Source organism: Ovis canadensis, chromosome 11, assembly GCF_042477335.2.
Source record: "Ovis canadensis isolate MfBH-ARS-UI-01 breed Bighorn chromosome 11, ARS-UI_OviCan_v2, whole genome shotgun sequence".
Classification (NCBI taxonomy): domain Eukaryota; kingdom Metazoa; phylum Chordata; class Mammalia; order Artiodactyla; family Bovidae; genus Ovis; species Ovis canadensis.
In genome coordinates this window covers 64,497,669-64,522,024 of record NC_091255.1, presented here as the reverse complement: position 1 = coordinate 64,522,024, position 24,356 = coordinate 64,497,669, and the positions used below count along the sequence as shown (strand labels likewise).

General features: G+C 56.5%; 2 protein-coding genes and 1 pseudogene across 2 annotated transcripts; all 3 read left to right on the top strand.

Annotated features, from left to right (window-relative positions):
• The first annotated feature begins 926 nt into the window (after positions 1-926).
• OTOP2 (otopetrin 2) lies at positions 927-10,085 on the top strand. The gene is made up of 5 exons (XM_069543963.1): positions 927-1,957; positions 3,234-3,292; positions 3,744-3,877; positions 6,277-7,154; positions 9,533-10,085. The coding sequence occupies exons 1-5, from the start codon at positions 1,856-1,858 to the stop codon at positions 9,701-9,703; spliced, it is 1,344 nt and encodes a 447-aa protein (XP_069400064.1). The 5' UTR covers positions 927-1,855; the 3' UTR covers positions 9,704-10,085.
• On the top strand, positions 959-1,372 carry LOC138415498 (proton channel OTOP2 pseudogene; annotated as a pseudogene).
• Positions 10,086-16,970: 6,885 nt separating the features above from the next.
• On the top strand, positions 16,971-23,267 carry OTOP3 (otopetrin 3). Its single transcript, XM_069542549.1, has 6 exons — positions 16,971-17,457; positions 17,573-17,709; positions 18,637-18,695; positions 18,970-19,088; positions 21,113-21,927; positions 23,079-23,267. Exons 1-6 carry the CDS (start codon positions 16,971-16,973, stop codon positions 23,247-23,249), a joined length of 1,788 nt encoding a protein of 595 aa, XP_069398650.1. The 3' UTR covers positions 23,250-23,267.
• Positions 23,268-24,356: the final 1,089 nt, after the last annotated feature.

Sequence of the window (24,356 nt, the reverse complement as noted above, 5' to 3'; positions counted from 1 at the left end):
GTCCAGTAGAGGGCGCTGGAAGACTGCCCAGGGACTTGATACCCAAGTGCGCCCTCGCAGCATCCGCCAGAGCAGGGATGCGGGAAGAGCTAAAGGAAGACCGGACTTGGAGTCCTGCTGAGGGGGCCGGGCGGGGTGGGGGTGTGTGTGTGGCAAGGGGCATCAGGGTCCCGATCTTGGGGCGGCAACAGACGAGCACAAAGATAAGGGCCGCCGGGGCTGGGGGCGCGTCGGAGTGCCCGCGGGCCCTTGGGGCGTCTGTTGAGCTTCGGCTGTGGGTGTCGGGATCGCGGGGCGCCAGGGCGCGGTGGGCGCCGGGGGCGGGGTGTCCTCTGGGTGCCGCACTGCGGGGCCGCGCCCGAGCCGGGCTGCGCCGAGGTGACAGGGCGGCGGGGGAGGGGGCGCCTCTTAACGGGTAAATATAAATCTCACCTTATCTGGCTCCCGCACGCTCTTCCCTAAATTCAGCCCGGATAAAAGATGGATCATGTGAGTGAGACTGAGAGGTTTATGGAGCTGAGTTCCCGTGGCTGTAAATCATCCTGCCCTCCCCGGTATAAAGCGCCCGTCCAGCCCGGCGTCAGAGAGAGGACGCGCTCGCCGCCCCCTGACCCCCAGCTCAGCGCGGGCTCCCGGCCCAGTCAGGTGGGTGCCCCTGGGGGCTAGCCGGACGACGCATCTGGGGGGTGGGGGACCTTGGACGGGGTCGGATGGGGCCGCATCCGCCTCTCCCCTCGCCGTCGAGTGCGAGCCGCGCACGGTCGGCTTCTCTCTTCCGCTTCAGCGCGCGCATCCTTCACCACCCGCAGCCCCCACCCTCTGCGCGGTCGAGGAGCTCCCCCAACCCCGGTCCCCAAATACAGAGATAAGATGCAGCAGGGAGAGCCCTCGAGGCTGACCTGGGTCCTGTCTGTTCCCCACCACAGTGACCCCTCCACCCTCCTCCAGTGGCCCTGCCATGTCCACGGAGCTGCCCCCGGACCCCAAGGAGAGCCCGCCGGCACCGCGGCCGGCGCCTCGCGAGGTCTGGAAGAAGGGCGGCCGCCTGCTGTCGGTGCTGCTGGCGGTGAACGTGCTGCTGCTCGCCTGCACGCTCATCAGCGGCGGCGCCTTCAACAAGGTGGCGGTGTACGACACCGACGTGTTCGCGCTGCTCACCACCATGCTGCTGCTGGCCATGGTCTGGATCCTCTTCTACCTCCTGGGCACCGCGCGCTGCCCCGACGGCGTCCCCTACCGGGACGCGCACGCAGGCCCCATCTGGCTGCGAGGTGGTGCCGAGGGGGAGGCGGGGGCGGAGGTGGGATGGGCCAGGGTGGGAGCGGGAGGCTGGGGAGCTCTCGCAGGAACCGCTGGGGGCCGTCGGAGGTAGACTGTTGAGAAGTGTGCCTGAGGGTGAGGTGCGATTGGGGGAGAAGAGGAAGGGAAAGAGTCCTGGAAAAGGGATGCGGAGAGGGCTGGAAAGGAACTTCTCTGCCCTGTCTAAAGATTGAAAGAAGGTGCTCATGGGAGAGACATTGATCTCTCAGAACAGATGGCTGTTGCAGTTGAGCCTATCTAGGGCCCTTTCCCTTATCCATGCAGCCACAGAGGTGGGGGCTCAATCGGACATCCATCCATCCACTCAATCATATACTCATCCTTCCACCCACCCATTCATCATCCACCTGTCCACCTAGCTATCCGTCCATCCATCCATCCTCTCACCTACCCCATTCATCCATGGATCCACCCCATCATCCCATTACTTAGCCATCCGTCCTCAAATCTACAATCCCTCTCTCCTGCCTCTCTGATCCACCCCCACCCCTCATTCCCAGGTGGGCTGGTGCTGTTTGGGATCTGCACTCTCGTCATGGATGTCTTCAAGACCGGCTACTACTCCAGTTTCTTTGAGTGCCAGTCAGCCATCAAGATCCTGTACCCTCTCACCCAGGCTGTGTTTGTCATTGTCCAGGTGGGTGAGAGGAGTGTCCTTGAGTGTGGTGGCAAGGAGCCAGTGCCTGGGGTCAGGAGGTCTGAGCTCCACTCCTCTTTTATGCTGAGCAATTAATTAAGGCGGGGATAGGACTGTAGTGAAGATCACGAGTCCATAAATCTGCAAGCACCTGGTAATGAAGTAATATCCAAATGTGAGTACCTGCTTCAGGGCCCTGCGATTTCATTTCAACCTAAGCGGTGCCTGTAGTTAACACCTAGGAGGCGTCACTTGTGGCGGCTGCTCTGACTCCTAAAACTGCCCTGCCTTCCTTGGTGGCTCATAGAGGACATAGGTCTCAGCTCAGGGTCCAGTTTGGCCTCAGCCATGTCCCCTGTATTCTGAATTTGTTCAGAAAATAGGGTATCCTGTACATGGGATTTTTCAAACAAGTTCAAGTTTTTATTTGTTGCATAAATAAGCCCTGGAAAGATCTGACTGAGCTGAGGCTGGACTGGTTTGAGAACAGACCTCAGCCCAGAATGACCGCATGTATGGTTCCCTCTCTTGAAGCATCATCCATGCTGCCCAGGTGTCCACAATTTAACACATTTATGAGCTTGGCATTTATATAGTTTTAATTTTATATTTTATGACTTTAAAGAATACTCAGGCAAAATGGAAAATAAAGCTACCCCAACATCAATAACCCTGGAGAAGGAAATGGCAGCTCACTCCAGTATTCTTGCTTGGGAAAGCCCATGGACAGAGGAGCCTGACAGGCTACAGTCTATGGGGTCACAAAGAGTTGGACATGACTTGGCGACTAAACAGCAACAACATTGATAAACACTAGAGCAAGGATTTGTGGGCATCCAGGTGAGGGGGAGGACCTGGAGGGCAACAAAAGATGAGGATGGGGTGGGGGGATGCTGCCTAAGTGGAGTGGAGAAGCCCCCGAGATTCTTTTTACCTTGGACAAGACCTAACCTGAGGCTGACCCTGCACCCAGGAGTAAATAACTGGGCTCCAAACTCCACTCCCTCCACCCTGCGAAGGAACAGAAAACAAAGACAGAATTTACTGGTGGCATTTTGCAAACTTTTAAAGATCAGAGAAGTATTTGATACTGATTGCCCTGCAGAATAGAAAGAGAGAAAACCTTGCATCTCACATTGTAAAGCTGAAATAAACGTGATCACGCAATTGGAGAGTTCCTGAGGCAGAGTGGACATAGTGCCAGGCGTGGGCCCGGCTGCTCCCAGGGTGAGCCCACCTGCGGAGTAGATGACGCCACCACTCTCTCTCAACACAGACTTACTTTCTCTGGGTCTCTGCTAAAGACTGTGTTCACACCCACCTGGATCTGACTCGGTGAGTGCCTGCTCCACGCCCGTGGCCCAGTGCCCATGCCCAGGTGCTCAGTTCACCTGGCATCAGATGGGCGCTTCCCAGCCTGGGGCATGGGTCCTCTTTGTGCCCCAAGTGGGGCTTCAGTCGAGGCCCTCTCGCTTTGTAAGCCCGGTTTCAACTAGCCTGTGCTGTGGGGGTGGGGGGTACTTGGTGGGATGGTGTGTGTCATGTACAAATGTCCTCTCCCTTAGAGGAGGAAGCAGAATAGCCCTTGGACACTCCAAGTTCTCTCTTGGGAGGCATCTCAGCCAGGCTGTGTTCCTTCCAAACTCATCTTCTCTGCTCACATGGGGGCTTGCCTGCTTTCTTGCTTCTCAGCACCATCTCCCAGTATAGCCTCAGCTCTCCACCTTGCTGGGGACCCGACATGAGCCAAAGACTCGAGTGACCTCTGCTCTCCGTCCCCGAACAGGTGTGGTCTGATGTTCACACTCACCACCAACCTTGCCATCTGGATGGCGGCCGTGGTGGATGAATCCGTGCACCAGGCTCACTCCCACAGCAGTTCTCACAGCAACGCCAGCCACACCCGCCTCGCTCTGGACCGTGAGTGCCCACTCCAGATTAACCCTGGCCCCTTGGTGGCCAGGCCATGGGCTGAGTGCTCTCTGGACCTGTAGAGGGCATGGAGGCACAAGAGGCCAGAGGCCCCCTCCTGCTCCAGGCTATGCCTCTGAAGAAGTCTAGATGTGGGTGACCCAGGAGGAAGAGTATGGGGAGATCTTTTTTTCTTTTTTTAGAAACCTTTTATTTTGTATTGGGGTACAACCAATTAGGGCTTCCCAGGGGGCCCAGTGGGTAAAAAATCCACCTGCTAATGCAGAAGACGCAGGAGACTTGGGATCGATCCCCAGGTTGGGAAGATCCCCTGGAGGAGGGCATGGCAACCCACTCCAGTGCTCTTGCCAGGGGAGCCCCATGGACAGAGGAGCCTGGGCTACAGTCCCTAGGGTCGCAAAGAGTCTGACATGACTGAAGCCACTGAGCACATACGCACATAGCCAATTAGCAGACTATGCTGTGATAGTTTCAGGTGGACAACAAAGGGATTCAGCCATGCATAGACGTGTATCCATTCTCCTCCAAACTCTCCTCCCATCCAGGCCGAAAGGGACATCTTTTCACCCTGGATGGTACAGCCTTGGTCCCACTGTCCAGGTCTCCATTCCACCAGAGGAGGGATTCGGGCTCCAGAGACAAAGGGCACAGCTGAACAAGCTGGAGAGAGCAGATGGGAGGCAGGGTGGCTCAGTGGTGGAAGCGCAGGATCAGAACAGAGTGTCTGGCAAGGAGGAGAAGGCAGAAATAATAACCGTGATGATGATGGTGACCACTTATGGAGCGCTATACATCAGGCACTGTGCTAAGTGTCTTAAACACCATCTTACTTAACCCTTGCCACCTCCCTATGAGATGGGTACTATTAATATTCCCATTTTACAGATGCAGAAACTAAGGCATAGAGAGGCTAAGTAGCTTGCCCAAGGTCACAGAGCTTGACAATGGAGAACTACCATTAAGACCCATCTTTGATCTGAATCATCAGAAAGATCCCCTGGAGACAGAAATGGCCACCCACTCCAGTATTCTTGCCTGGAGAACCCCCTGGACAGAGGAGCCTGAGGGGCTACAGTCAATAGGGTGGCAAAGAGTCGGATGCGACTGAACACACAGTATTCTATGGTGAAGAACAGGCCCACAGCCCCCCCGGTCCTGGTTCTCTGGACTTCTTTAGGGCCCCCACTGCCAGGATCAGACTAGATGACCAAATCTACTCAGACCTGAAGACACACACACACCCAGCACGGCAGGGTCCAGGAGTGGAAAGCGTGGATCCAGGCGATCCCAGGCCAGCAGGACTGACAAAGGGCCGCCCTCCACATACAGAGGGCTCCTGGGGATGGTTGGAACCAGCCCAGGGTGGTGGATGACCTAAAATGCTGGGGCTGCGGGGGGTACAGAGAGGCGCCCGGCGAGGAACCTGCCTCGGGGGTGAGAGTCACAGCATTTGCATCAGCTCCACCATCACAAGCCACTTGCCCTCAGTGAGCCTCGGTTCCTTTTTCTGCAAAACCAGCTGAGATAGTTCTGGGGATCAAAAGAGATGTCTGCCAAGGCCCGAGGTATCCTACACATCAGAGCACACTCTGGATGTGGGACGAGATTCCTATTGGTACAGTACAAACTGAAGTGACGGAAGGCCCTGGTCAAGACCTGGGCACAGCAGGTGCTTTCTGGCTGAGGCAGATGCAGGAGAGAGAGGCGAGGAAGCTTGGAGTTTAGGGGTTGCCAAGGGGGCAACCTTCTATTAGGACCAGAGCCTTGCCTGTCTTGAGCAAGTCATGACTGGTGGGGAAGGTTTGGGAGTGTGTTTCTGCAGGAATGGGATGGGATGAAGCAGTCAGTTCTACAGTTGAGACTTTCTTTAACTTTATTTACTTATATGTTTATTTACTTTTACTTTGCCTGCGCTGGGTCTGTTCCAGCACGCAGGCTTTCGCTGGTTGCAGCTCACCAGGGCTTCTCTTACTGCACCGCACGGGCTCTGGAGCACACGGGTTCTCTCGTTGTGGCCCTTTGGGTTTAGCTGCCTCACAGCCTGTGAGATCTTAATTCCCCGACCAGGGACTGGACCTGCATTGGAAGGCGGCTTCCTCACCTCTAGAGCATCAGGGAAGTCCTCCAGATTTTTGTTGTTGTTGTTGTTAGTTGAGCCCTGGATATTGTTCAGGGACGTGCCCCATGGTCTCTGGCACATAGTAGGCGCTCAGTAAATACTTGTGGCGTGAATGAATGTGCCAGGCCCTGTGTAGGCATTTGGGGTACAGTGGTGGCAGCTCACAAGCTTGGCCTTCCAAAGGTCACGGTCCAGGGGTGAGGCTCTTCAGATGGGGTGCCTCCGGGAAGGCGGGAGGGCAGTGCCGCTCCATGCCATCTCTCCGCAGTGGAGCGTGCAAGCAGCGCGGTAGGGGGAGACTGCTCCTGCGACACGGCGGTCTGCCAGATCTTCCAGCAGGGCTACTTCTACCTGTACCCCTTCAACATCGAGTACAGCCTCTTCGCCTCCACCATGCTCTACGTCATGTGGAAGAACGTGGGCAGGCTGCTCGCCTCCTCCACCCCGGGCCACAGCCACGCCCCGTCCCCCGTCAGCCTCTTCCGGGAGACCTTCTTTGTCGGCCCGGTCCTGGGCCTGATGCTCTTCGTGGTGGGGCTGGCCGTGTTCATCATCTACGAGGTGCAGGTGAGCGGGGAGCGGGGCCGCACCCAGCAGGCCCTGGTCACCTACTACAGCTTTAGCATCGTCTGTCTGGGGCTCATGACCTTGGTCAGTCTGAGTGGCTCGGTCATCTACCGCTTCGACCGCCGGGCCATGGACCAGCACAAGAACCCCACGCGCACCCTGGACGTGGCCCTGCTGATGGGCGCTGCCCTGGGCCAGTATGCCATCTCCTACTACTCCATCGTAGCCGTGGTGGCGGGCACCCCCAGGGACCTGCTGGCGGGGCTCAACCTAGCCCACGCTCTGCTCATGATCGCCCAGCACACCTTCCAGAACGTCTTCATCATCGAGAGCCTCCACCGGGGCCCCCCCAGCGCTGAGCCTCACGACACGCCCCCCAAGGAGCCCTGCCATGGCCTGACTTTTGCCAACCTGGATGCCCTCCATACCTTGCCCGCCTGCCCACCCACTCCCAGGCTGGTTGGCCCCAGCCCAGCAGGACCTCAGGAGGCTGCGAGCGTCATCGTGGTTCCCAGGAGCCACTGGAGACGCCGGTGCTTGAAGGACATTTCCCTGTTTCTCCTGCTCTCCAACATCATCGTGAGTACCCAGGCGGGGACAGGTGCGGGCTCCGGGGAGGAGAAAGCCAAGGAAAATGCTCTTTTTATGGTTTCTTCCCCTGGCCTTCTCTGTCTTGCCCCCATCCCCTTGGAAGCATCCTATGCCTCTCAAGGAAAGCAGCAGGTTCAGGGACGGTTGGGAGCAGCCCCGGGGCAGACAGCATCTCAGGGCATACAAAGAGAATGAGATGCCAGCATTCTGGCCTCGAGGCTGCGGATAGAGCTGGAAGAGTCTCAGGGAATGCTGACATGGGGCTGGGAGGAGGTGAGAGGGAGCTGGGGCGGGGTGGGGGGGACCTCGCTCCCAGACGGGAGGTGTGACTGCTCCTGGGAACTTGTGACCAGCCTGCTTCTTAGAATAATCGGAGCAGCGACAGGAAGTGGCAGGGACCAGTGTACGTGTGAGTGGTCTGTCAGCAGAGTGCAGTGGCGGGCTGGCCAGGAGAGGAACACCCGCAGCAGCCGCGCCCTCCCCAGCGAGTCCACAGAGCCCCTTTCTTATTTTTTTATTTTATTTATTTAATTTTTTTTTTTGGCTGCGCTGGCTCAGCATGTGGGATCTTCATTCCCCAGCCAGGGATCAAATCCACACCTGCTTCCTTGGAGGGCAGAGTCTTAACCACTGGACCACCAGGGAGGTGCCAACCTCTTTCTAAGAGAAAGAGAAAGTGTTAGTCACTTAGTCATGTCCAATTCCTGTGATCTGCCAGGCTGTCCATGGGATTCTCCAGGCAAGAATACTGGAGTGGGTTGCCATGCCTTCCTCCAGGGGATCTTCCCAACGCAGGGATCGAACGCCGGTCTCCTGCACTGCAGACACTTTCTTTACCATCTGAGCCAAAAGAAAACTCCTCTGTATATCGTCCCGCTTGCCCCAATATAAATATGCCTCCTGTAGGAGAACACGCTTCCTGAAGGTGCATCCTCATAGAAAAATACTCCGAGTGTATAGCTCCAACCCAATAGAGAAAGGCCCCAGTGTAGAAAGAACCCCTGGGAGGGAAATCTCTAACAGAGAAACATGTTCCCCTGTGAATACATCCCAAACAGAGGGCACACCTCAATGAAGTGTTGCTCAATATAAAGATAGTCCTTTTAGCTGTAACCTCTAACAGAAAAATACCTCTAATATAGAAAGCATCTTTAAATAGTTGGGAAAACGGGTATACCCCAATGTAGAACACATCTCCAGAGGGGTTGCATTTCAGTGGGGGTCTACAGGAAAAACTGAGGTGCATTCTTGGCAAAGTCCCCACTTTGAATATTGCCCCTCCTACTGGTAACCTAGGGCTTTCCAGGTGGTGCAGTGGTGAAGAATCTGCCTACCGATGCAGATGCAGGAGGTTCGATCCCTGGTTTGGGAAGACCCCCTGGAGCAGGAAATGGCAACCCACTCCAGTATCTTGCCTGGGAAGTCCCATGGACAGAGGAGCCTGGTGGGCTACAGTCCCTGGGGGTCGCAAAGAGTCGGACATGACTGAGCATGCACATAAGCACAAATAACTTATTAAAAAAAAAAAAAAAAAGAGCAGTCACCAATCTCTGATGTAACAGTAGAAGCAGTAAGGACCGAAACCTCCTCCAGCCCTGGCCACTCACTCCCTCACTTTCTCCCGAGGCCGAGCCTACAGGTTAAGAGTCACTTGGGAGGCCGCTTTTGCTCCAGGTATCTGAGTCTGGATAAGCTCTTAGAGTGTCATCTCCAACTCCATTTTATAGGACAGAGGCAGGCTCCGATTTGGGCTGTGATGTGCCTACGGATGTGATCGGAGAGGGTCCAGCCTAGCCCAGAAGCTTTTTCTCTTTGCTTCACGCCCCATGCCTGAACCGTCTGGGTTCACAGCCAGAGATGAAGCAGATTCCAGCTTCAACCTCCCCCCACACCTGGGAAGAGGGTGGGAAGTGGAGGGTGAAACTGGAGGGTGGAGCTCATGAAGAGCTGGGGTGGGGAAGCCTTCTGGCAGGATCCTGGCCCCCCTGGCCTGGGCCTGTCTGCTTCGACTGCCCTCACCCACAGGCCTCTCTCCAGGAGAGAGCTGCTGCTGCTGGTTTAAGCATTTATTCCAAATTCTCATGTCACCTACTGAAACCTCTTCTCCTTTCTCCCCATCCCACAAGTGGGCCATCCTGAGGGTGGAGCCTCAGCCTGGGGGTGGGCAAGCTCAGTTGGGCACGTTTACTGAGTTCCCTTGTGACTGCCAGGCTCTGCCCAAGGGCCTGCAAGCCCCCTGCTCGGCAACAGCCAGCCCTCGATAGCCACAAAACCAGAGGGCGGGGACCCCTATCCTGCCCCCCGCCCACAGAGTGACACGCAGCCCCCCGCCCGGGCCAGGTCCTGACCCTCCTCTCTCCCCACAGCTGTGGATCATGCCCGCCTTCGGGGCCCGCCCTCACTTCAGCAACACCGTGGAGGTGGACTTCTACGGCTACTCCCTCTGGGCAGCCATCGTCAACATCTGCCTGCCTTTCGGCATCTTCTACCGCATGCATGCTGTCTCCAGCCTGCTGGAGGTCTATGTGATGTCCTGAAGCCCCGCTCGGGACCTCGGGAGGAGGGGCTCGGCTCACGCACCCACCCAGAGACCCCCAGGAATGAGGCCGAGGCTGGCAGTCACTGTGCCACGTACTCTCCCTTCCCGTCCCCGCACTGGCCCCAGAGTGGCATTTTCACAAGAGTTATTTTTCCAGGATGAGTTTTTAGATCACCATCAGGACATGCACATTCACCCCAACATGAGCCTGGGGGTGGAGCCGCTGGGGGAGGAGGACCCCTTGCTGCACCCCTTTCTAGGACCAGACAAGGCCTGGAAGCGTCCTTGGCTCTGGGTCCACCCCCACCCCCAGCCTGGTGACCTGGCCAGTGCTGCGGCCTGGAGCTGGAAACCAATAAACCTGATGTTGCCCTATGCCACCTGGCTCCCCACTTCTTGTCTCAGCGCTCATCTCTAAGATGATCGCAGGAGGGGGGTCTTGGGGTCAAAGCTGCAAGGACCCCTGGAGAGGTTGAGGTCTCAGGCTTCTCTGTGGGCAAGCCAAGTCTGAGTTACAGACTAGTACCTGGGTGGCTGGGAGTGGCTGGGTGGAGTCCCCAGGCTTCCACCTCCCTCTTCGCCTTATCCTCAAGTGACATAGACATTTTTTTAATGTGTTCCATGACATGTGAAAGGTTGGGAAGGACTGACTAATCCAACTGCCATTTTACAAAGAAGAAACCTGAGGCCCAGAAGTATAGTGACTTGCCCACAGTCCCACAGCAAAAGGAAGCCAGCACTTTTACTACTAAGAATAATAATTTTCAAACTTTTTTTTCAAGCATCAGAGCATTTGTTTCCTCTCAAATAAAACATTTCAGGGTCTCACATTTACAACACACGCTGATATAACCCAGTTTGTAACCTGGCAGTTCTAGCTTAACAGGTGTTGGGTGGCACAGCCCACCCCATCAGGGCCTCCCGTCACCCACCACCTGCCCCTCCCTGCGGTCCCCGAGGCGCCTCTCCAAAGCCCTCTAGCTTCTACTCTATAAAAGATATAGAGATGGGGGTGACTGTGAAGTGGGGACACCCGGGTGGGGCAGAGGACTTGCAATCTCATTGTTCTCCCAGCCCTTCGACCCTCTCTGGAAGCCCCCCAGTAAAATGATTTGATCCCAAAAAGGAGGGAGGGGGAGATAGAGAAGGAGAGATTGAGAAAGTCAGAGATGGCAAAGGAGGCGCCAGCAGCTAGCGGAGTCAGAAGGGGGACAGGCTGGGATGGGGCCTGGGGTGGGAGGAGACGGCATTTAGAGGGGAGAGTGGGAGCAACAGGGTCGGGCGCACAGGGGACTTTGGAGAAAAACCTGCCAGGACTCCGCCAGCAGGACTAGGTGGGCAGGACGCCAGGCTCCAGGGAGAGCTGAGGAGGGCCAGAGGGGGCGCCCCCTGCCCTGTGGGAACCAGGTGTCTTCCGCCCCAAGTTCACGTTTGACTTAGGGGGAGAGAGGGTGCGGCAAGGCTGGTGCTAGGTGGGGTACGGGGAGGTGGGGGGGCGGAGCGACCCCAGATCTATGGAGGACGGCTCGTTCCCTGCTGGGCCACCAGAGGAAAGTGTGGCCTGAACCCCGAAAGGCCTCTACTTTGGCCTAAGGACATTGCATCCCACCCCACCCCTGCGCCGCGTGTCTGCACCGCCTTCGGCCCCGCCCTCCGGTCCAGCCGCCTCGCTATTGGCTGAGCCGTCCGGGGAGCCCCCGGCAGGGTAATTAATGAAGGATTAATGAGAGCCCCAAAGTCAACAGAAAAATCAATGGGCCGCGGAGCCCGAGAGGCAGCAGCTGCGCAGTCCCGCGGGGGCAGGGCGTCGGGGGCCTCGGTCCCCGCGCGGGGGCCTCATCTGGACAGACGGGAGCCAGCCGGCGGCGATGCCTGCCCAGGCCTCAGGTAAGACTTCCCCGCGGCGCCGTTAGGGCCTGGAGCGCCCTCGCACTCCTGCAGGAGCATTCCAGGTGAGCCCACCCTCGACACACACCTACTGCGCTCCCAAAGTGAGGTTCAGAGACCGGGGGCTGCAAGGACTGGGGCGGGAGGGAAGCCAACCCCTGGGGACCTGAACTTCAGCCCCTCTCTGATCGCCACCCCAACCTCAGCTCCGCGCCCCATCTCCTTTTCCCTGGCTGGGGGCGCACAGAGCTCGCCTTGCCATAGCCGCGTCCGAGCGCGCACAGCCGAAGCCAGGAGGAAGAGAAACGTCCGGACGGCTGAGGTTGCCCGGACGCCCAGTCCGAGGCAGACGTGTGGCGACCGTCCTAGGCCTCGCAGTCCCTCGAGTGGCTCGGAAAGAAATGCCGAAGCTCCCCGGCCGGTGCTCAGCAGCCTCCTTCGGAACTGGCCGGGCGCCGCGCCCCGACGGCTCCTTAGCTTTCATCACTGCCTCTAATCAAGACCCACAAACCAGTTTGGTGTCTGGGCCCTCCTTCGGACTGGCGTCGCGCCGAAGGGCGTGTCAGAGAGTGGTGGATTTCTCTTTGTCAGTCTGGGCGCCCTCACCCACTTCCCGCGACCCCAGCTTGCCCACCCCAGCACCCTCTCCGGGGGGAAGGATCCTCTCCGCCTCTTTGAGGGCTCCCTCTAGCTGCCGATGCAGGGTTGGCTCCTGGGGATGGGGGCGGGGAAGATAGTCAAGGCGAGGACCCCTAGAGGATAGGACTTCCTCCTCCAGCGTCCTGTCTAGGTCTGCAGTCCAATCAAAACTGCCCCCCCTCCTCCTCCTCCGCAAATTCACCAATAACCTTGACCCTTGGGGCTCCTCTCAGACTGGACAGAACAGGGAGGAAGTGCATAAATAGTTTAACACTCAGATCATTCTGTGTGCCAGGCACGGCTCTATAGGTATGTGCGTGTGTTAAATCATTTACTTTTGAGGGAACTCCAGGTTTCATGCATTAATTCCTTCGTTTACCCGTTCAAGAAATCTTTATTGAACGTCTACTGTGTAGCAGGTACTATTCCATAGTTGTGTGTGTGTGCAGATGAGGAAACCGAAGAGAAACGCCCGGAATGACAAGAGAAACAGAGATTCTAGGGAGCTTGTCCAAGATCACCCTGGTAGTAAGTGCCAGATTCTGGCATTAGGCGGTCCTCCAGCCTCGGTGCAGATTCTGGGAAGGCGAGATGGGGCAGTCAGGTTTGGGAGGAAAGGAGCAAGGAGTTGTCCCTGTGAGCTTCAGGCTTGCTCAACCTGGGCGGGGGAGTCTTAGGGGAAAAGATAAAGATCTTCTGGAAAGTCAAGGGTCTGATGCCTACGGGTCTCTGTCCACGGCTCTGGTGCTGAAAGTTCCCTAGAAAATGCCAGAGGCAGTCAGCAAACATTGGTTCAGTGTCCTGACTGTAACAAATTTAGGGGTAGGGTGGGGTCTGAGATAAGCAAGACCTGGTCTCTGCCCAACAGGCACACCCGGAGCAGTATACACCCACTCTCGATAGACGCTTAGGCAAAGAGAGAAGTCTTCCCAGGAGAGGTGCTTAAGCTGGATGGTGACAGTGGGCAAGAGCGATTGATTAGGGGAGGACAGCACAAGAGATGGAAGGAACAGCAGGCTGGAGGAGTGATGATGGGGGGAGACGGCAGGAGAAACGGGGAGTCCTCTGGCTGGGCCTGTGGTGGGCATGTGCCTGGGGTGTGAGAAGGGGGCTGGACAAGGAGGAGGGTGAACTGGAGCAGGAAAGACAAGGACTGGGAAAAGGATAGGAAATCACTGGTGGAATCTTTAAAAGAGCACCAAGTTTTGTTATTCTATTTGCCCCAGAAGAGGACCTTAGGAGGTATAAATATTGGGCAGGTTGCACATGGGAAAGTGGGGGCCTGAAGCGGCTGCATTTCATTTATTATTTTAATTTTGACTGTGCGGGCTCCTCGTTATGGTGTGTGGGGGTTTCTCTAGTTTAGCTCATGGGCTTATTTGCCGCTCAGCCTGTAGATACTTGAGCTTCCCTGGTGGCTCAGGTGGTAAAGAATCTGCCTGCAATGCAGGAGACCTGAGTTCAGTCCTTGAGTTGGGAAGATCCCCTGGAGAAGGGAATGGCTACCCACTCTAGTTGTTGATGGACAAGGAAGCCTGGTGTGCTGCAGTCCATGGGGTTTCAAAGAGTCAGACACGACTGAGTGACTGAACTGAACTGACCCACTCCACAGTTCTTGCCTGGAGAATTCCATAGACAGCGGAGTCTAGCAGGCTATAGTCCAGGGATCGCGAAGAGTCAGACATAACTGAGCTACTAGCACTGTGGGGTCTTAGCTCCCCAACCAGAAACCAACCTTGCACCCCCTGCATTAGAAGGTAGGTTCTTAACCACTGGACCACCGGGGAAGTACTGAGGCTGCATATGAAAGCCGAATATGCTGAGGGTCTTCTGCTGGTTCCATAGAGGGAGAGTCTAAAGCTCAGAGTCCAAAGAGAGAGACAGAGCAGAGCACAGCTAATTAAAACAGAGTATGACCAAAGATGCTCCAGCCTCAAGCGTGGGTGCAGGGCAGGTATCTAGAGGGACCCCCTAGTCCAGCCTTAGGTGAGGGGGTTCAGGGGAGGATTCCTTGAACCGGTGCGACTCCACTGAGTCCTGAAGGACACCCTGCAGTTTAGCCAAAGGGTGAGGGGGTGGGTATGATGGGTAAAGGGTGGGGTGTGGGAAAGACAGGGAGGTGAACAAAAGCAGAGGATTCTAGGAACTAGGCAGCAGGATAGCACAGCCCATGGGCAAGGGGGAGGGTCTGAGAACAGTGCTGGAGAGGGCGGTCAAGGCCAGACCAGGAAGCAACAGCAGCTGCCCTCCCTTGATCACTTTGCACAGTCCAAGCCCATGCTGCCTCATTTCTTTTCTTTTTAATTTAAAATATTAGTTTATTTGGCTGCACTGAGATTCTTAGTTGCAGCATGTGGGATCTATTCATAATTCCCTGACCAGGGATTGAGCCCGAGCTCCCTGCATTGCGAGCATGGGCTCTTAGCCACGGGACTGCCAGAGATGGCCCCCTGGCTTCATTTTGAAAGGCCATGAAGGCCACACTAGGTAGTATGGCCTCTACATTGAGGGCAGTTGGTTGCCTTTGCAGGGATCACAGTAGGGGAGAGACACAGTGGGTAGGGAGACTAGTTTAAGAGGGAGCCAGGAACCAGGGTAGTGGTTGAGGTCAAGAAAATCTCAGAGCTGTCTGTGAGCTGGAATACACAGGGGCGAGGGGACTGGTGAGGAGGACACATGGTTCCTTCTGGAAGATGTAGGGATAGCGATGCTTCTCTGAGACAGTGAATTAGAAATCAGGCCTCTGGCAGCCTGGAGAATGGGGACGGTGAGTGCTTAGGACCCTGAGCCCAAAGCACCAGGAACGCAGGGTAGCAGCAGGTAGAGCACCTGGCATGGGAGGGGTGGGGAAGGAACCTTCTCACCGGGACAGCAGCTGCGACCAGTGGGGCATTCCCACTCTCCAGTGCAGCTCTACGTGAACCCAAAGGGCCCATGGGGGGAGGGTGCTAGACTTCAGGAAGGGGCCCTGAGCTGGGTATGGGGGTGACCCAGGATCTGGGTCAAGCAAGGGGAGACTAAGGGGTTTGCTGTTGCTCTTTAGTCCCTCATCACGTCACACTCTTTCACAGCCCCGTGGACTGTAGCCCTCCAGGCTCCTCTGTCCATGGGATTTCCCAGGCAAGAATACAGGAGTGGGTTGCCATTTCCTTCTCCAGGGATCTTCCCAACCCAGGGATTGAACTCGTATCTCCTACATTGGCAGGCAGATTCTTTACCACTGAGCTACCTGGGAAGCCCAACAAAGGGAGCAGGCCCAAGTGAAAACTTGGGGAAGCTGAGAAAGTAGCAGGAGACACTCAGGGGAAAGAGAAGAGTCAGGGATGGAATTCCCCGCATTGAGCTGTGCACTCCTGAGACACTGAGGCCTCCAGGGAGGGTACAGATGGAATTCAGTTCTATCAAAGTCAAGGGCATGAGAATTCCCTGGTCATCCACTGGTTAGGACTCTGTGCTTTCACTGCCGAGAGCACAGGTTCAATCCCTGATTGGGGAACTAAAATCCCACAAGCCTCACAGCAAGGCCAAAAAAAAAAAAAAAAGAGAGAGAGTCAAGGGCCATAGCATTTGTGCTGATCCCAGGATGTCCCGTGCTTATGGTAGGTACTGCAAATCAGTGTCAGAACTTTTTTCCTTACACCTTTAATGTGCTTTAAAATTAATTTTAGGAAATAAAATAAAAACTTTAGGACTTCCCTGGCAGTCCAGTGGTTAGGACTCTGTGCTTTCACTGCAGGAGGCACAGGTTTGACCCCTGGCTGGGAAACTAGGATCCCATCTGCAGCACAGCACGGTCAAAAAATAATAATAATAACTTTACAAAAGTAATGTTTAAAAAAAAAAAAAGCAAAAAACCAGAACATTAGCCACTCCTCCCAGTGCCCGTGTTTTCCTCCTTTACCCAGAAGCAACTCCTATTATGAACTCGATGGGTGTCTTCTAGAGCTTTTCAAAGTAATTTTATATACAACCATTTTGTTGTTGTTCAGTTGTAAGTTGTGCCCAACTCTTTGTGACCCCATGGACCCTCCAGGCTCCTCTATCCATGAGGCTCTCCAGGCAAGAATACTGGAGTGGGTTGCCATTTCCTTCTCCATATAGCACCCATGCTGCTGCTGCTGCTAAGTCGCTTCAGTCATGTCTGACTCTGTGCGACCCCATAGACGGCAGCCCACCAGGCTCCCCCGTCCCTGGGATTCTCCAGGCAAGAACACTGGAGTGGGTATATAGCACCCATAACAGAGCATTATTTCAGATACAGCATTCTTTCCCAAGGATGGGAAAGCCCAAGCGCACACTTGGCCGCGGGATCCTTCTCAGCACAGCACCCTAGGCAACCATGACCCAACTGATCAGAGTCAGAATGGGAGAGGACACCGACTTTGCTCTCCCTGACTTCAGGAGTGAAACTCCTTCCAGAAGACAGGGCACGCACAGCCTTTCGGGGTGAAAAGTCACAGCCTTGGAAACAGCCAGTGGCCAAGCACTGTGCAGATGCCCTTGGCTCCCTTGCTGGACGCCACTATTCCACCTAAGATCAAACACTGAGGCAGGAGGACAGGGGTGGGGTGGGGGAGAAGTGGTCCTCAAGCCCCTTTAGATAACCCCTAACTTTATGTGGAACACAGAGGGCTGGTCTCTTTGAACCTTCTCTGGTCCTGTAAGGTAGATGGGGTAGCTGCTATGATTTCCAATGTCCCGATCAGAGAGGTTGCTTGGCTTCCCTGGGTCACACAGCAATGAGAGGCAAGAGTGGAATGGAGCCCAGGACAGCTCGGCAGCCAACAAGAACCCTGTCTCCCTCCCCAGCCCCTACTGAGGCTCCACCCATGGCCACTCCAGAGGCTCAGGCGACTGGAGAGGCTCCAGCCAAGGAGAACCAAGTGGCCTTGGGGTCCGAGTGGACCAGGGCCCCTGCCTCGCCGGTCCAGAGGTCCTGGCTGGCAAGGCACTTCTCGCTGCTGCTGCGGCGGGACCGGCAGGCCCAGAAGGCCGGGCAGCTCTTCTCGGGGCTCCTAGCGCTCAATGTGGTGCTCCTGGGCGGAGCCTTCATCTGCAGCATGGTCTTCAACAACGTGGCCGTCACGCTGGGGGACGTGTGGATCCTGCTGGCCGCGCTGAAGGTCCTGTCCGCCCTCTGGCTCCTCTACTACACCGCGGGGACCACCCGGCAGCCGCACGCCGTGCTCCACCGGGACCCGCATGCAGGCCCCGTGTGGGTGCGGGGTGAGTGTCCGGGCGCCCGGAGCGGGGGTGGGGGGTGGAGGTGGGTGCAGAGGCCGGGGGAGGGACGGTCCCCGCTCCAGGAGGTGCCAATGGCCCCCACCCGCCGCCCGGCCAGGTTCCCTGGTGCTCTTCGGCAGCTGCACCGTCTGCCTCAACGTCTTCCGCGTGGGCTACGACGTGAGCCACATCCGCTGCAAGTCGCAGCTGGAGCTGGTCTTCCCCGCCATCGAGGTCATCTTCATCAGCGTCCAGGTGACTGGCCTCGCCCACCCCCACTCCGCACCCTATGCCTAAAAACAGCCACATCAGCAAACCTCCGCCCAGAGGAGGTGCCCACACACACCACGCCCACCCGCCACCCCAACATGCCCCCTGTGCCCACACCCACACCACCCGCAAGTGCCAGCATCAGCGCTGCTCAGGGAGTCTCTGAAACGCAGACACCTATTGATATGTCTGCCAGTACATACCTAAATCTACACCCCCACCTGGATATACAGAGCTTTTTTTTTTTTTTAATACAATTTATTTTTTATTTGGTTGTGTGGCATGTGGAATCTTAGTTCCCTGACCACAGAGGGAACTGGTGCCCACTGCAGTGAAAGTAGAGTCTTAACCACCGGACCAAAGGGAAGTCCACAGAGCTACTCTTCTTTTTTCTAATAATCTTATTTGTTTCGGCTGTGCGGGTCTTCGTTACTGCAGGGGCTTTGCTCAGCTACAGAGAGCAGGGGCTACTCTCCGGCTGCGGTGGACGGCCTTCCCTTGTGGGGCACGGACTCTAGGGCACGTGGGCGTCAGTAGTTGCAGCTGCCGGGCTCTAGAGCGCAGTCTCAGGAGCTGGGGTGCACCGGCTTAGCTGCTCCAAGGCATGTGGGATCTGCCCAGATCAGGGATTAAAACCAGAGTCTCCTGCCCTGGCAGGCAGATTCTTTACCCCTGAGCCACCAGGGAGGCCCAGGCGTTCCCATTTTAGAGACGAGGAGACTGAGGCTCAGAGATGTTTTGCCACTGGTCCAAGACCACACAGTAAGGAAACAGTGGAGCCAGGAATCCAGGCCAGATGTCCTCACCGTCTCTTCCACTGTAAATACACACGAGCCACTGGCGCACACACACCATGAACCCACCACCCACCTCCACCCCAACCCTCCGGGCTCAGAGCCTGTTCTCTTTCAGACCTGGGTGCTCTGGAAACACTGTAAGGACTGCGTTCAGATCCAGACCAACTTCACTAGGTGAGATGTGGGCCCCTTCTCGCCTTGCAACAACTCCTGGGACACCCCCATCCCCCACCCATGCCAGCCCTCCACAGCTTCCCTGGGCAGGGTGGCCCTGGGACTATGGATTGGTTGGGTCCCGGGGAGCCCCTAGGGCCACCCCTCCTGAAGTTCTAATAGCAGGTAGGATCTGGCTTTGGGTGAGAGCAGTCCCCCCAAAGGCAGTGATGGTGAAGCGCGGTACCCACGGCGCTGGCCAGGCTGTGTGGGCAGAGTGTAGCACCTCCTCCAGGTGTGGCCTGATGCTGACGCTGGCCACGAATCTGCTGCTGTGGCTTCTGGCTGTCTCCAACGACTCCATGCACCATGAGATCGAGGCTGAGCTCAGCGCCCTCATGAAGAAGCTCTCAGGTAAGAGGAGACGGCGACCCCCCCGTCTCTGAATGTGCGCACACACACATGCACGTTTCCGCAAACAGGTGAGGCTCAGTGACTCTGTACAGTTGGGAGCAAGCTCTAGAGTCCAGATCAAGACTCAACAAAAACACTGTTGCCAGGGGTACTGACTTTTGCCTGCATTCTGGGCCTGCCCCACCAGGTTCTAATGCTCCACAAGCCCTCTCCGGGCACCATCTTGCTATCACTGAGCTAGCCACTAATCCACCAATAAGTCCAGGTACTCCCTACACCCCTGGTGTCTTCATTTTACTTGCAAGAAGCTGAGAAGCCTTTACAACTGAAAGGAATGTGTCTTCCCAACACATTTGTAGGCACCTGGACATATCAGATATCAGGAGGAACAGAATGTTTCTGGGCAGAAAGAACTCCCTGGATCCTCCCATGTACGCAGTGCCCCACCTATACAGGGTGCACTTAGAGGCCATGTCCTACATGGGAAGGAACATTGCTGTCTGTGGGATTCAGCCACACCTGTGTGTATACAACCCCCCCTCCCAGGTGCCATCGCCGTGTTGACTTGTGTACAGCCACGCCTTCTCAGCACACTCATGCACTCACACACCCATTGCATAAATCTTGGCACGCCTGGATACTGTGGCATTCTTTATGCTCCAGATCCATTCCTCAGAAGAGCTATGCAAAGAGAATTTTTGGCAAGTGACATCACGCGTTTTTTAATTATTAAACAATTCAGACATCTAGATGAGTAGAACAGGCCATACCCATAACCTAGATGTAATCATTTTTAACACTTTGCCATATTTATTCCAGTATTTTTGGTGAGTTACTTATCTTATAGAAATCCTGTCATTTCATCTCAAAACGTTTCAGTATGCAAGCCTTTAAAATAATATATTTCCCTACATTAGCAAAATGCTATTATAATCGCTAACTTCCTTAACATCATCCCCATCCCCATTTATATGGATAAATCTATATTTGACTTTGTCCAATCAGTCTAAGAAATGTCATTTACAGATGGTTTGTTCAAACATGCAATACATTTGGTGGCTCAGTTAAGTCTCTTTTTCCCTAATGACATTGAGGTTGGTCAGGTTGCTTCCTCGTGGTGGCATTTGACTTGTTCCCCTCTTCCCTACTTTTCCTAGAAATGGGAAGTGTGGACTGAAGTGTTGATTAGATTCAGGGGGAGCATTCTGGACACCAGCATTCCACCGGGGATGCTGTGTCTTTGCAGGGCACCTCATCACAGGAAAGATATCTGATCACCGCACAGTGGATGCTGTTGACCGAGCAGGTGTAGCTGCCAGAGCATCTCAGTGCAAGGTTACAGATTTCCCCTCGTGCTCAGCAAGTCATCCATAGAGCTTTGGCCCTGAAGACATCACATGTCAAATGCTTTATCTAAGCTTGGCCCCTGAGGTCTAGAATCCTTTTGTCAAGAAATGATCATCCTGGGGACTCCCCTGGAGGCCCACTGGTTAAGACTCCATGCTTCCCCTGCAGGGGGCAAGGGGTTCGATCCCTGGTTGGGGAGTTAAGGTTCCACACACAAAAAAATAAATAGAAATGAGCACCCTGTTATTTCTGCTCTGTGTGTGTGTGTGTGTGTGTGTGTTTTGTCGCGCTGGGCCTCTGTTGCTTTGTGAGGGCTTTCTCTGGTCGCTGCGAGTGCGGGTTTCTCCTTGAAGTGGCTTCTCTTGTGGCACACGCAGGCTCAGTAGCTGTGGTGCATGACCTTAGCCGTTCCGAGGCACGTGGAATCTCCCCGTACCAGGGACTGAACCTGTGTCCCCTGCATTGGCAAGCAGATTCTTACGTGCAGCGCCACCACCCATTCTGTGATTTCCGACTTCCCTCTCTGGGCCTCAGTTTCCACGTCTGTAAAATGGGTGGCTGGGTCTCTTCCACCTCGGCCACACTCCAGGAGGTGAACAGGATTGATTCGTGCCTCTGGTTTCCCCCGAGCAAGGCCCACCTGAACCTCTGTCCCTTCCCGCCCTGCCCCCTCCCAGGCAACGGCACCAACACCTGTATGTGCCTCAACGTCACCATGTGCGAGGTCTTCCAGAAGGGCTACCTGATGCTCTACCCCTTCAGCACCGAGTACTGCCTCATCTGCTGCGCCGTGCTCTTCGTCATGTGGAGGAACGTGGGCCGCCGCCTGGCACCTGCCGCAGGCGCCCCTCCCGGCGCCCCCTCCTTCCGCCTGCATGGGGCCATCTTCGGGCCGCTGCTGGGCCTGCTGGTGCTGGTGGGAGGCGTGTGCGTCTTTGTGCTCTTCCAGATCCAAGCAAGTGGCCCAGCCATTGCACGTGAGTACTTCACTGTCTACTATGCCTTCTACGTGGCCGTGCTGCCCGCTATGAGCCTGGCGTGCCTGGCTGGCACGGCCATCCACGGGCTGGAGGAGCGAGAGCTGGACACGCTCAAGAACCCCACCCGCAGCCTGGACGTGGTGCTACTGCTGGGTGCGGCGCTGGGCCAGACGGGCATCTCCTACTTCTCCATCGTGGCCATTGCGGCCACCCGTCCCCACCAGCTGCTCAACTGCCTCATCCTGGCCTACTCGCTGCTACTCATCCTCCAGCATATGGCCCAGAACCTGTTCATCATCGAGGGCCTGCACCGCCGCCCGCTCTGGGAGGCGACTCCCGAGAGCCTGGCCGGGAAGTGGGAGGCCGAGCCGCCCCGCAGGGGCTCCCTGCTGGAGCTGGGCCAGGACCTGCGGCAGGCCTCGCTGGCCTACATCCACTCCTACAGCCACCTCAACTGGAAGCGGCGAGCCCTCAAGGAGATTTCCCTCTTCCTCATCCTGTGCAACATCACAGTGAGTGCCGGGGCGGGGAGACGTGGGGGTGGAGCTGGTGAGACAGCCCCAGAGAGCCTCATTCAGGAAGGAACGGATCAAGGTGCATTCATTGCACGTTGACGGTCCCCAGGGCGGCTGGCTTGTCCTTTGATTGCCAAGGACACAGGCCTCTTTCCAACGCGCTCGATGCTGCTTGAGAGTGGTAGCTGGCATGGATGAAGGTGCCAAGCCTGTAGCTAAGTGCTCTTTATAAACATGTATGTAGGATTTTTCCCCAGGGGAGCTTACTGCTTAGTTGGGGACACACAGGGGGACCAGTTAGAGTTATCAAATATTTAATCATCCCCTGAATTCAGTCGAAGGAAGAGATCAGAAAGTGCCTGTATTTCTACAGAAGCTCTAGGGGAAGGTCTTAACAGTAATACTCAATACCTGGTGGCTGCTAAGTCTCAAATCCACCTTTCCCTGCACCTCGCTGAATCGTCACCCTAACACGTGAAGCAGGCGCTATTGTTGACCCCATTTAACAGATGAGCAGACTGAGGCTTAGGCTTTTTGACCTGCCCATATTCCCAGAGTCTCCAAGGGGCAGTCCCGGGACGACTCCAGGTTGTTTGAGCCCATGCTGCTACTGGCTGTGCTGGCAACACCTCCGATGGCAAAACCTCTGGTCCAGGCAGAGCATAAGTAACAAATTGGCCCTAAAGGGAGGTAGGAGCTCAAAAAAGAAAATGTGGACCCAAGTGTCCGAGGAAGGCTTCGTGAAAGTTTGGTCTGGGCCTTGAGAAATGAGCAGAATTTGGACAGGAGGCAGGGTCAGAGTGGAGTGGGCAGAGAGTCGTGACAGTGGAAGAATGGACCCAGAGCAGAAAAGAGGGATGGAGATCAAGGCCAAGGGGATCCCCACTTGATGGAGCAGGTTGTCCCGTGGGAGTGGCAGCCAAGGGTCTCAGCTGGAACTCAGGCTGGCTAGCCCCAGGCAAGCTGAGGAGGGGGCTCAAGGCCTTGAGGGGGAGGGAGATATAAGGGCAGAGGGGCTGGCTCTGACATCCTGAGGAGGAGGAGGAGTGGAGAGGGCGCAGGTTCGGGAGGCCTGCCTCCCCTGAGCCGAGGGCCGTGGGGGATGGGAGAGCCCCCTGCCTCACTCAGCACCCTCCTCTCCTTCCCAGCTCTGGATGATGCCTGCTTTCGGCATCCACCCGGAGTTTGAGAACGGGCTGGAAAAGGACTTCTATGGCTACCGGACGTGGTTCACCATCGTCAACTTTGGCCTGCCTCTGGGGGTCTTCTACCGCATGCATTCTGTGGGGGGGTTGGTGGAGGTCTACCTGGGGGCCTGAGGGTGCCCAAGGAACCCATGCCCTGCAGACCCCCACAGTGCCAGGGCCAGGGAGAATGTCACCCAGATGCCCCATTCCAGGGGCACCTAGACCGGCCTGGCATCCCCAAAGCCTGCTCTGCCCTGGAACCTCACTGGGGGGCAGTGTCACTGTCTCCAGGCCCAGACCAAGGGCGGGGCCTGGACACTGAGCTGCTAAAGCCCACACCTAGGACGGAGCACGCGCCTGCCCCCTGCTCCCCACTGCAGTCAGCGCAGCCCAGGAGGAAGCCCTCCCTCGCAGCTACCCTCTGGGACAGCCCTGCGCTGGGAGTTTGGGAAGGCGCAGCCCCTCCCCAGCCAGGCCTGGGGGCTCGGCCTCCTGCCTGGCCCAAGTTCGGCCCAGGACATCTGGAAGCTCGTGGCTTGGCAGGCCGCACTGCCCTTGTCTCCCCACACACCCTGTCTCCTAATGAGCTCCTTAATTAGCTGCCAGGCAGGGTTCAACAGCCCTCTCTCCCGCTGCCATAAACCCTGTTTGTTTGATCGATTCCATTCGGGCTTCGTGGCATTTGTTCCCGGGGACAGAGCTGCCGCTCCACATACAGTGGGAAGGAAGTCCCCCTGGGCGGGGCTGTGGAGCTGGAACAGTCCTACTTCTGGGCCAGGAGGGGTCTAAACCCTTTGTATGGTCCTCCCCTTGTCTGATCCACAGCAGGAGAGGGGAAGAGAGAGGCTGGGGCTTCCACATCCTCCCACCCCTCGCCAGCCCCTGTATTCCCCAGGACACAGCCCTGGGGGACTTTCCCCAGCTGCTGGGTCCTCTGAGTCTTCGGGCGGGAAGGGAGGGCACTCCTAGCCCATCCATCTCCCTGAGCCCAGTGCAAACAGTGAGCTGTGCCCAGGGTGAGGCCTGGGGTGGGGCCTGGGGAGGGCAGCTCCACCCCTGCTGGCCGGCTTGTACCCCACAAACCTGGGTGCTGGTGAGCACAGGGCTAGAGTCCCAGGGACCCCCAGGGTGGCCAGCAGAGCCCCTAGGGGCCATACAGGAGGTTGGGAGGCAGACCCTTCGCCTCTCCTGTGTGAGCTTTTTCTCTGAGGGCACCACAGCAAGGGAAGCCCAACCCTC

Excerpts from the sequence above, each read along its gene's own strand:
- OTOP2 (XM_069543963.1), top strand. The coding sequence starts at position 1,856 with ATGGATGTCTTCAAGACCGGCTACTACTCCAGTTTCTTTGAGTGCCAG. Across the intron at positions 3,293-3,743 it reads ACCCACCTGGATCTGACTCG|GTGTGGTCTGATGTTCACAC; the intron begins GTGAGTGCCTGC and ends GTCCCCGAACAG. Across the intron at positions 3,878-6,276 it reads CACCCGCCTCGCTCTGGACC|TGGAGCGTGCAAGCAGCGCG; the intron begins GTGAGTGCCCAC and ends ATCTCTCCGCAG.
- OTOP3 (XM_069542549.1), top strand. The coding sequence starts at position 16,971 with ATGAGAGGCAAGAGTGGAATGGAGCCCAGGACAGCTCGGCAGCCAACA. Across the intron at positions 19,089-21,112 it reads CCTCATGAAGAAGCTCTCAG|GCAACGGCACCAACACCTGT; the intron begins GTAAGAGGAGAC and ends GCCCCCTCCCAG. Across the intron at positions 21,928-23,078 it reads TCATCCTGTGCAACATCACA|CTCTGGATGATGCCTGCTTT; the intron begins GTGAGTGCCGGG and ends TCTCCTTCCCAG.